Consider the following 11,715-nt stretch of genomic DNA (forward strand, 5'->3'; position numbering starts at 1 on the left):
AAGTCATCTCAGAAACAGTACATGAACTGGATGGTTAATTACTAATGAGTCTGTCCCTATTTCCCTCTAAAGAAATGCATGGAGAACAAGAACACTATCCTGGCCCGTCAGAGGGACATGCACAACTCCCTGGAGAAGGTCAAAGGCCTGGTGCGTCTCATTCAGGGCATCAACTTCTGCCCATCCCCCGAGGTCTCGCCGCCAGCGGTCCAGACCAGCATGACAAATGGAGGAACAGACGGTGCCAGTGTTGACCACACGGGCGACACAAGTCTTGAGGATCACAAGAACATGACTGACAATAGCGGCGACGACCTGAACAACAACACAGACGGGGCGACAGAGGAGGAAGAGAAGAAAGAGGACGTTAAAGAGATGGACAACCTCAACAGCAGCAGCCTTGGCAAAACCTTAGAGCCTCCCCAGACTATAGCACCGGCCCTTGTGGATGTAGCAGAGGGGGCCAAATAACACCCACCCACCCACCAAGTCCAGGGACAGGAACAGGAACCCCCAAAGAGAGGGAAAGAAAAAGATAAAGCACCCCATGAAGTTGCCAATCGATTAACACACACCGACATATATATTTTTTGGTCGTTATTATTGCAGTTGTGTATTATCGGATTGTCTGTGAGGACATACGTTATGAGTATCGGAACGAGAAATGGAAAGGGACGAAGGAGGGTGACTTATGGTACCAGTGGTATGCCAATCGAGGTCACAGATTATTATTCAAGTCTGATGATATTGACGCTCTTACTAATAATAAGGATATTGTTAATAGTAATAAACATCACACCAATGTGTGCCTCCAATAGTCGCCATGGCGTCTCTTTGTGGGGATGGTTTCTTAGGGTGTCTTAGTCTGCAGCTTCAGGGGAGATGGATCCGAGAAGTCCAAAGACAAGACCTGCCCGCTCGCCTGAAGATCCACCACCTACACCACACCAGAAACAATTGGATCAACCAAAACACCATAACAGCCATTTGGAATTTGAAAAACTACCAGGGGACTTAGGTTTTTGTTTGCTGCAGTATTTGTCAACAGTTTTGAAAATCACTACAAAGTATTGCCTGAGGGATATGATTGGTCCCAAATCACACTTTTTGTCTTACAGGAGCTCCAGCTCACCTCCATCCATCTATCCCACCTGCCCCCATTACAACCACCGAAAACTCTGACAATACAGCTTAAAGTAACATCACAGGACAGATGATGGATCAGCATAGGGTTAGCCTCTCGTTCAAGTTGCATCCACTGTCACCTCAGTGCTGCCCGACAGACAGCCAGACAGACCGGCTACAGTGGGAGGAGCCCAGCATTCGGCTTAATGAAGATCTGTGGTCTTCGGCTGCATCACATGGACTCATTGCATGCTTCATTGACATTGGAGGTGTTTTTTCTTTTCAAGGTCATTTTATCATGACTTGTGTTGCATTGTCCATTGTTGCTGAACCTAGCATTCCTTTTTGCTTGTTGAGAATATGATTGACCAATTTGTTGAGTGATACATTCAGAGACATAGCACGAAAGCGGCTGCATCAATATTCCATTTGAATGATAGAGGCCATGTGAATGCAGCTCTAGGCATGCATGGGGATTTAGCAACTATCAGTTCAGATATTGTCTGAGAGGTTTTTTTTTTTGTGTCCGTTTGTTATGCCCCTGGGATCTGTTGCTGAAGGAAACTAACAATTTATTCTGGGGGAATCTGTTTATATTCAGGTCTTCCTAGTTTTCAAACATGGAGATATGCTTCTTCAAAAGTGCTTTTCTGTTTCGCATTACCTTGGTTTCGTATCAAATATATTAGAACTGGAAAATACTATGTAAATAGCTTTCTTTCTTTTTTGATGTTCCTTGCAATTGAATTACCATTCAATATGCTGAATTCATAACTGCCAAATGCTATTGTATCCAAATACAGCAGGGAAACAGTCCTATTTTCTTACATAATGTTTTTTAAGGTTTCAATTAGGAGTCCCCATACATAGGCACACATTTTGCATGGCCGTTCCATGCATACAAAAGAGAGTGTGGCCATGACATTGTTCCGAATGTTGTTTGGAAAAACTGTCAGGAACCTTGTAGGAAAAGCACAAACTTTTTGGCAAAAGAAACTGGAACCGAACCACATACCCTCATCCTGCCATAAACACGTCTAAAGTAAATATGAACATTTTCATTATCTATATTTTACACCACAACACTGACAAGTCACTTTTCATTTGACACTTTTGTACAGTACGTGTAGCTTTTGTTTATAATCTGCCATTTTACATGTTTAAGTCCTTAGAGTTGCAATGACGTGTCGATATATTCGTTTTGAAACACTTGAGAAAGTAGGGACATTAAATGGAAATGGAGGAATAGGCTGCCAGTAAACATATCCCTTCATCACAGCCTACTTGCTGTACTACACCATACGGTATGGGTTCCCCTGGGGTGCCTTTTTCTAGAGAGTTTGAAGGTTTTTTATATTTTCTCTTGACATGAAATGACCAACCATGTTTTAGACGGGTTAAGTTTGAAAAAAAATGGTTTCAAAATAATAAATAAATCTGCATAATAATGCAATTAACTGGAAAGCACAAGAGAAGATGCGAAGCGGTTTGAATCTATAGCCAGATCAAAAGGAAAGCGTTAGTTAAAAGAATAAGTGATGGCCCAGTCCAATGTCTTGTGTTGAGGCCACTCTTCCTTTTGGCCTACAGTACTTGTCATCTTATAGCAATTGCCTTAAGAAATTCTTTCTCCTTGTGAAGAAAATGTGTTCGGTGTATTGTTGGTCTTGTTTGAGTGTCTCTGAATTATGGAAATATTGTCTATTTGTGATGAACCACTTCAGGAAATCTACTTCTCTTTGCACCAAACTAAAAGATAGGTTCAAATTGGAATCTATTGTTTTCACAAGGGGTCAGTTGCTCTTAGTCATCATGTAAGAGGGTTCTGATTTAGTTTTGACTTGACTTGCCAGTGTATGAAAAATAAGAATTTGTGATTTGAACTACTATTTGAGTTTTCCCTCTACCAAGTCCCTCAAATACAAGCAATTAGCAAATATTATAATGCACCTTTGGTTGAACACTCAACAGTGTTACATCCTTTAGCTCTCTCCTGGCTGTACATTTGCCATCTTCACAGGGCAAGATGCAAATGATAAAAGTGACAGCAATGATGACACACACCATGAATGTGTGTAATTAGGGCCTGATTTCCAAGCTTTTGAATTTTTCCTGAATATTGTTAAATCATTTAAATTGGATTCTTCATCGTTCCTTTATAATCATTTTTGGTGTACTTTGGTGCAGAAGCTTAGACCATGTGGCTCTCAGTGCCTCAATAACGCAATAGAAACAATAAGGATCTCAGCAAATACACTCCCCTCTCTGTGCTCAGCATGGCGAGCCCAACATCAAAACTACAGCTGTCAAAACCTCAACAAATCTATGCCTACATATGCAAATAGATTGTATGGACATGATTATACTTATAAAAACCATTCTTACTTTTCATATATTTAGAACTGGATTTCGCCCTTTCCAACCGTGGTAACACTTTACTTTAAGGTGCCTTTCATAAAATATGTATAAGTAGTTTATAGACTGTTATTTAGTAGTTTACAGATTTGAGTTCATAACCCATTATAACTAATAAGTAACACTTTATAGACCAGTGAGGAAGGGCATAGGGTACCTTAATGTAAAGTTTTACAGCAGCCTATTGAAAACTACAGCTGTACAATTAAATGTTTCATGCACTGTATACGTACCCCAATTACTCGTGTAGGAAATGAAATATTCCTATCAATTAGTGACTTTTATTGGATCATAACTTTGAAGGCAAAGTGCTGAATATTATGGGCGTAATTGTTTTTCTTTTCTGATTTAGGAAGGAAAATCGGGGAGGATGTGGTATGGCCAACTCAAATATTGTGTAGTGCTTTGTGCTGTGAAAGAAAGTAAATGTCATGTTGTGGTAAAAAAAAAAAAGAAAAAAATGGAAACAACATTAATATCCAAAGAATGATTTTAAAGCCTTTTTTTATTTCCCATTTATGATGTACACCAGCTAAATAATATTCACAAACGAGAGCAACCAATTAGGAAAACAATATTGAGTAGATTCTTCATCCATACCAGTGTATTACTTTGGATTCACTGCATATCTTGATTAGTTCTGAAAACAGTTGTTCTCATGCTATATCATGTCACATCGGTGGCCTTCAAGTATTCTAGTTGCATTTCATTGCCATCAATATGGAGACCCCCCTTCCTTGTAACCACTGTCTCACCTCTAACTTCATGCACTCATATCATTTTATTAATTTAGAAGGCTTTTTTTCTCAACGTAAAGTATTCTTCCTCTTTGTTAAGATGCATTGTAGCAAATCAAGCAAGTCAAAGGCACTAATGTGCGAGAATATAGTGTAAATGGTTTATTACACAAACTGCATACTCTCTTGTAATATTTGTCAGTTGTATTTTTTCACCGTTTTTTTAAAGAAGTATTTCTTTATTTTTGACTACGGTTTTGTTACCAATCCTTTTTGTTGCCTGTGATCCACTGATTTCCTTTATCTCTTTCCTGTACTTTAGTTATTTTATGTAGCTATTTGTATGCAGTGTTTGGCAAATTCCATTGCAGTGTCAGAGTAAGTCAAGATTTTTGGAGCATTCGATCAATTTGTATTTATTTATTTGACCATTTTTAAATAAAATTACAAAGTTGTAATTGGGACTTCTCTTCTCTCTGAAAAAATATATCCCGATTTTATAAACAGCCATCAAGATTTAGTGTGTTACAGTTCTCCTTATGAACACTATAGACACCAAAATGTCTAACAAAATAACATTTTAGTTTACACTCAAGGATGTCTAATGTTTTTGTAATAATGGTGTTACCCATAATTCAATGTCAAACAGGTGGTAAGAGATAATACCTCCTGGTCAAAGTGCAACTTCCAATCCATGTTCAGCTGCTTTCTTTCAAACTCCCATTGATGTTGTCAAGTGTCATATCAAAGCTGTGTGAAACCTTATGCAATTGTGCATTAACCCAAATATGTAGCCATAGACACACAATGTGTACATATATATCAAATGTCTGTGTAATGCTGTCCATTGTGTTCTTCTCCAACTTCTGTGTGCTTTTTTTTATAAGGAAACTAGCCACTGACCTCTCGCTGTCAACTTAAAGCATAACGCAGATGAAGATAACAGCGTTGGCTAAGTATATCTTCAGGCGGCCAGACTGAACTGCCTTGGTTACCACTGCATGGTCTTGCTGCGGGTAAGCTTGCGGCTCAGTGCGTGCCTCATCTGGAGCATGCGTGAGCGTTTGTCCATGGCCAGTAGGTGGCGCTGGTACTCCAGGCGCACCTCTCGTACCAACTTCTCAACCGCTAACTCCACAGCCACAGAACACTCCGCCACAGACAACTCAAAGAAGCTGCACCTGAACATACACAAGAGGCTAAAGATAAGTTCTCCATTCCTCATCACCCACGGACAACAATTGGACATTGGCAACTGGTCAATTTAATGTATGGATATGGTTGAGGGACAAATAAATGGTTTTCCAGCATGGATCATCCACCACTGGCTGATAATATTTTAATCCACTTGTGTTGGCAAAAACTTTTACTACATCTTACTTCACGCATCTTCAGAATGTAGTATGATTCAAGGTTCCAAGATGATTTAGAATATAACCAAATGGAACGTCACCTCAGATCACTGGCAAGGGCCTTTCCTTCTTCTGTCCGCACCACCCTTCCATTCTCCATGTCACATTTATTCGCAACTATTACAGTAGGTATGCCTGATGAAAGAGCATAAAACAGAGTTTAGAAACCTATTAAAGGCATACAAAACTCACACATAATACACAAAACAGACAGAGATGATCTTGTATTAAGATTGTATATCTTGTAAGGAATTTGAGGCGATGCACCGTCGTAAAAGTGACAATTGAGAAAAGACAACCACCACATAACGCTTGCAGTTACAATAATCAGACCTACTGTTTTATAAACCTTGCCTCGTGGATTCACTGTACTGGTGTGTCACAGTGGATTAAGTCGTTTGTCACAGCAAAAGCAGTAAGCAGTCAAACTCCGCTTAACACAGCCTTGATAAAACCAGTTTCCCTTGGTCACGAGTGATTTAATGGAATCATTATGATACATTTGACAAACATACAAAAGCAGAATACCCTTCAATGAAAGGATAGCTGGACTAGCCTATGTAAAGTAGGTTCCGTAAAAATCGTGGGTGGGACGGGTTCTAGGCTGCCCTATAGCCTCTTAGAAGATGTAACCTCTACAATAATGAGATGCCCTCCACCCCAGACTCTATTTGATTGCCCTTTCCTGGTGTTTCCACTGGTCATAATTGCTGTCTCACCTAGGGTCTGCTTGACATGATCAATAAGCCTCTTTAAGTGTGAGACAGACTCAAAACTGCTCCGGTCTGTGATGGAATACATAATAAGGAAACCATCGCCCCATTTAATGGAACTCTCCAGAGAAGGTGCTGCAGAACCCACACACTCCTGCAGAGAGAGAGAGAGAGAGATAGCAAGAGATATGGGTGGGACCACAAAGGTTGAGTTTTCATTTAATTAAGAACTAAATACATCTACACACGGGTTTCATGCTCTCAAAAGTGGTCTGTTCATGGCAACATTTAGACTCTAGCAGGGACATAGCACTTTTGGGAGCATATGCCAGTTTGTTTTTGTTCTCTACAATTGTTTGTTTAAATCAAGCACCGGGAACATTTTTTTTTGCAGGATGTACACATACCATGTCCTTGACCTTGCTAAGAGATGAGATGTCTGTTTACTCTTCTGTTTAATCTTTATTCAAAACTACTGACAGTAGATGGGATATTTAATCCACTCAAATGGCCTTGTGTGTTATTTTCATTGTCGCATCAGATGTTTCTTGTCCTCAGTACCATTATATTTGATCAACGTCAACATTGTTGATATTATGTCCAAGACACTTTAAGGCACCATGATTCAAGAAAACAGACTTGAAAGGAATGGTATGGGGGCCTGGTTGTTGTCTGAGCCTGAGAGTCATCTTCCTCTTTGGGTTTATAGAGGTCTGACACAAGGGCAAAGAGAAACAAATCCCCAAAGCAGTACAATATAGACTGAATTCTGAGGTTAAATTAAAGCAGAGGGCATGATGACCTCAGTCTTTGGATAGTACCTTGTTGGCTGTGTCCAATATCTCCAAATCGATGGTCTCCTTGTCGACAGTTTTCCGACATCTGTAAGTTACTTCTGTATGAGAACACCACAGACAGAATGCTGTCAGCCTAATATAGTCAAGTGGCAACTTACATACGGGACAGTAAAATTAGATGCAGTATGTCTTTACCCTTTTTATGGTCATATTCTCCTATGAACCGCTTGGTGATGAATCTAACACACAGGGCTGCAGTTTAAACAAAGCAGACCATGAGCACTCGGGTATTTTAAATATTTCCCCTTGCATGTACCTCCCCACGTTAGCTAAGCCTAGGCTACTGATAGTAAATATTAGTAAATAGCATAGTAAACATCATACTAAATTAACATAGTATCAACAATTTAGAGTATTATTATTTTACATTCATTTTTGTATTGCAGATATATCTCACATTTAGAGTTTTTTTTAAAAGTCAGCCCTGGATGTGCCATACAATAACACACTAAATTTAAGCCATCAGTCTCCAACTTAAACATTCGTTTCAATACCTGTCTTTCCACAGTTGTCTCGTCCAAGTATCACCAACTTTGCCCGTGACATTTTTCTTGACGGTCCAGAATCGGTCATGGCTTGGATGGTGTATTAATAATAGGCTGCATTGTATCAATGTCTAAAACATACAACAAGTTATTGCTCTCCGGCGAGCCTATTTCAAATTGTGTGGTCATCATGTTGGTGCTTGCGAAAAAGTTAAAATTGTGTGGCTGGCTACATCGTTACAACAATACAAATCAATTGCATGCCCCATCGACAATTTCAACCAATGAGTTATGTTGATTTGTTCTTTATAAATACCAAAACATCTATGAACTTATTACAAATAATCACAGCTCGTCTAAATTAGTTTAAACCTGTTTTCTTTAGCCTACAACAATTAGTTCAAAAACAGGATTCAGTACAGAACTCCTACTACGTTTGTTCATGCATATTGTTACATTTTTTAAACCGTGCAACAAACACTGGACGTCATTTTACGACTATATGAAATATTGTATATCCTTACTCACTCACGTCGCTATGTCTGGTTCTCCAATTATTCAATAAGATGTTGGGAGAAAAAAATATGTTTGTTCTCCATCACTTGCTCAGGTTTTCAGCTCACTGTTCAGTCCAGCCTTTAGTTTCCCTTTTCAAAATGAAACCATTTCTTCTTCTTTTTTAAGGCGTGCCCCCTTCCAAGACTCATTAAATGTATTTGATTTATTGCCGTTGGTGGCCAAGCATGCTGTTCGATGAAGACATCTTGGTCTTTACACTTAACTCAAACAAACCTTTGAAATGGCTAATGAACTTCCTATCAAACCGTTTTTGGAATTAACATTAAACTGTTTCGTTTTTTACATAGTTGCGCATAGTTATGCGTATCTCTGATCAGATTTGAAGAAAATGTTGGTTATAAAGAGTAAAAGAAATTAAACAGGCATGTACACATGTATTTATTGGAGCATATAAATCTTGCACACCACACCCTGCACTCTTGCAGACAATTCACGTGTCTGCAAATACATAGTGCATTCAGAACGTATTCACACCCCTTGATTTTTTCCACATTTTGCTGTGTTACTGCTTGAATTTCAAATGGATTAAATCGAGATTTTGTGTCACTGGCCTACACACAATACCCCATAATGTCAAAGTGGAATGATGTTTTTAGAATTTATTACAAATTCATTAAAAATTAAAAGCTGAAATGTCTCGAGTTAATAAGTGTTCAACCCGTTTGTTATGGCAAGCCTAAATAAGTTCAAGAGTAAACATTTGCTTAACAAGCCACATAATAAGTTGCTGGATTCACTCTGTGTGCAATAATAGTGGTTAACATGACTGTTGAATGACTACTTCATCTCTTTACCCCACAAATACAATTATATGTAAGGTCCCTCAGTTGAGCAGTTCATTTCAAACATAGATTCAACCACAAAGACCAAGGAGGTTTTCCAATGCCTCGCAAAGAAGGGCACCTGTTGGTAGATGGGTAAAAAAACAAAAAAAAAACAGACATTGAATATCCCTTTGAGCATGGTGAAGTTTTTAATTACACTTTGGATGGTGTATCAATACACCCAGTCACTACAAAAATAGAGGCGTCCTTCCTAACTCAGTTGCCGGAGAGGAAGAAAACCGCTCAGGGATTTCACCATGAGGCCAATGGTGACTTTAAAACAGTTACAGAGTTTAATGGCTGTGATTGGAGAAAACTGAGGATGGATCAAACACATTGTAGTTACTCCACAATACTAAGATAAATGACAGAGTGAAAAGAAGGAAGCCTGTACAGAATACAAATATTCCAAAAACATGCATCCTGTTTGCAATAATACACTAACGTAAAACTACAAACTATGTGTCAAAGAATTAAACTATGTCCTGAAGACAAAGCATTATGTTGGGGGAAAACCAACACAACACATCACTGAGTACCACCATATTTTCAGGCACGGTGGTGGCTGCATCATGTTATGGGCATGCTTGTTTTCGGAAAGGACTAAGGAGTTTTTTGGGATACAAATGTAATTTTAGATAAATTCACAAACATTTCTAAAAACATGTTTTCACTTTGTCATTATGGGGTATTGTGTGTAGATGGGTGAGAAAAAAATATCAATTTAACCCAACAAAATGTGGAATAAGTCAAGTTGTATGAATACTTTCTGAAGGCACTGTACATATAGACCTCCTACAACCTATATTATTCTGATTATACAGAATCTGGTGTCAACCACTTCTCTATTGCAGGCAGTGTCTCTGTGAACCATACAGTGTTTTCCACGTTGATTCTGAGCATGCAGACCTAGCTGAAGTGACTAAGAATGAGCTCCTGACGGATTCGGACTGCCTCTGAGTCCACAGCCTCTGGCTTACAACTGCCCTCCTCCGACTGGTCTGGCATATCAGTCCTCTCAAACGTCCAGGCATCCAAGCCTGATTGCAATGACACGTTGTGCAAGACACAGCAGGCCAGAATGATGTGAGAGCACTTCTCAGGTAAGTACTGAAGGTAGCCTTTGGACCCATCCAGGCAACGGAAACGGGTTTGAATGGCCCTGAACGTGCGGTCCACAATCTCATGAGTGGCAGTGTGAGCCAAGTTGTATCGAAAGTCTGCTGAAGTTTCTGGGTACTGGACAGGTGTCATCAGCCATTTCTTTAAAGGATAGCAGCAGTCTCCTAGAAGACAAGACTTGGCTAGGTTAGACATTATGAAAGAGGGAGGCTTGAAGAGCAAAACAATTTGTTTTTATAAATTGTATTTTCAACAATGAAAGTTTAAATGGAGGATTATGAGCTATATTACCTAAAAACCAGCCTTCATGATTTTCCTGTTCTTCCAATTCCTTGTACACTGAAGACTGCTTTAATATGAAATTATCCTGTAAGCTGCCAGGCCAGTTAGTCTCTGCACTGAGCAAAAGTCCCCTGGCATCACACACAAGTTGGCAGTTAATTGAATGGAAGCCTTTCTTATTGACATATGAAGAATCCTCTGCATTGGGTGCCTTAATGGCTATATGGGTACAGTCTACAACACCCATGACGTTTGGTATTCCCGCTACCCTGAAAAACTCCTCTTTGGACTGCTGTTTTGTAGCTTCGTCTCTCATGAATACTATGCACTCTGGAGCTTTCTCAACCAGTGCCTTGGTTACATTTGTCACACAGCGACTCATGGAAGCCTGGCTAATGCCAATGGCATCTCCCATCCTCGTCTGGAAGAATCCTGAGGTATAGAATCCTAAAGCAGCAAGAATCTGAACTTCTGGGCTTATTGCTCGAGACCGTTGCGTACGTCGTGATAATGTGTCACGCAGTAGCTCCACCAGGTAGTAGATGAAATGTCGAGGGAATCCAAATGTTGTTAATAGGAACTCGTCTGAAACGGTCTCTATATCAAACCTGTCGAGAGTTTTATGTCCACGACCATGGAGCAGCAGGTCACAATCCAGGATGGCTATTTGTATAGCCATTTCTACTTATGTATATTCTGTAAGGGGCAAAAAGAGAAAGGCATTGTTGAATGCATCAAAATAGAGCCTGGTGTTTTCAGCATGGTCTATTTCATTCAATATTATGTTCTGGTATGATATGCTTCTCTAACATTACTATATATAAAAAATGATTGGTTTTCTATACAAACGTTACTAGCTAGCTAACCAGCTAGCCTAGCAATTTCCTTATCAGACATTTCTTTGGGAACAGTGAACCCGAGATGGTGCAAACTTAGAAGAATGCGAACTATAAATATCATGCATTTGTAAAAACACGTCTAATTTGAATCCTACCGGAGTTTGCTGTTGTTGTTGTGACTCGTCTGCGTAAAGTACATTGCGCATATCACTTTTCTGATAACTAGCAAAATTATGTGAGACGCAGTTTCGATTTTATTTTAAAATAAACAAAAAACAAATGAACGGAATTATTGTTTCCAAAACAACGTGTAATATGTTTTTAT

At 39.3% G+C, this 11,715-nt stretch overlaps 3 protein-coding genes across 19 annotated transcripts in view; 1 reads left to right on the plus strand and 2 right to left on the minus strand.

Annotated features, from left to right (window-relative positions):
- Window positions 1–4,735, plus strand: part of LOC110526201 (PHD finger protein 21A) — a 43,904-nt gene extending 39,169 nt beyond the window's left edge. For all 12 annotated transcript variants that reach the window (XM_090238387.1, XM_021606964.3, XM_021606954.3 and 9 more), the window contains one exon: window positions 73–4,735. In XM_090238387.1, the coding sequence (XP_090094513.1) occupies window positions 73–471 (399 nt within the window). In that variant the 3' untranslated portion in view covers window positions 472–4,735. The remainder of the gene's footprint in view (window positions 1–72) is intronic.
- zgc:110699 (RERG_RasL11_like domain-containing protein) lies at window positions 4,028–8,634 on the minus strand. Of its 6 annotated transcripts, none has more exons than XM_021606966.3 (7): window positions 8,277–8,634; window positions 7,754–7,875; window positions 7,395–7,451; window positions 7,224–7,297; window positions 6,409–6,556; window positions 5,731–5,824; window positions 4,028–5,458 (listed from the first exon to the last, which is right to left on the minus strand). In XM_021606966.3, the coding sequence occupies exons 2-7, from the start codon at window positions 7,830–7,832 to the stop codon at window positions 5,269–5,271; spliced, it is 642 nt and encodes a 213-aa protein (XP_021462641.1). In that variant the 5' UTR covers window positions 7,833–7,875; window positions 8,277–8,634; the 3' UTR covers window positions 4,028–5,268. The 6 variants fall into 6 exon arrangements, with proteins under 6 accessions (XP_021462641.1, XP_021462640.1, XP_021462642.1 ...); XM_021606965.3 differs by having other exon boundaries at window positions 8,269–8,587; XM_021606967.3 differs by having other exon boundaries at window positions 8,273–8,581.
- A 54-nt stretch (window positions 8,635–8,688) lies between these two features.
- Window positions 8,689–11,629, minus strand: harbi1 (harbinger transposase derived 1). Its single transcript, XM_021606969.3, has 3 exons — window positions 11,546–11,629; window positions 10,561–11,247; window positions 8,689–10,433 (listed from the first exon to the last, which is right to left on the minus strand). The coding sequence occupies exons 2-3, from the start codon at window positions 11,228–11,230 to the stop codon at window positions 10,057–10,059; spliced, it is 1,047 nt and encodes a 348-aa protein (XP_021462644.2). The 5' UTR covers window positions 11,231–11,247; window positions 11,546–11,629; the 3' UTR covers window positions 8,689–10,056.
- Between the last annotated feature and the right edge of the window lie 86 nt (window positions 11,630–11,715).

The sequence above is a fragment of the Oncorhynchus mykiss genome, chromosome 6 (genome assembly GCF_057628025.1).
Source record: "Oncorhynchus mykiss isolate SJ-2025 chromosome 6, ASM5762802v1, whole genome shotgun sequence".
NCBI lineage: Eukaryota > Metazoa > Chordata > Actinopteri > Salmoniformes > Salmonidae > Oncorhynchus > Oncorhynchus mykiss.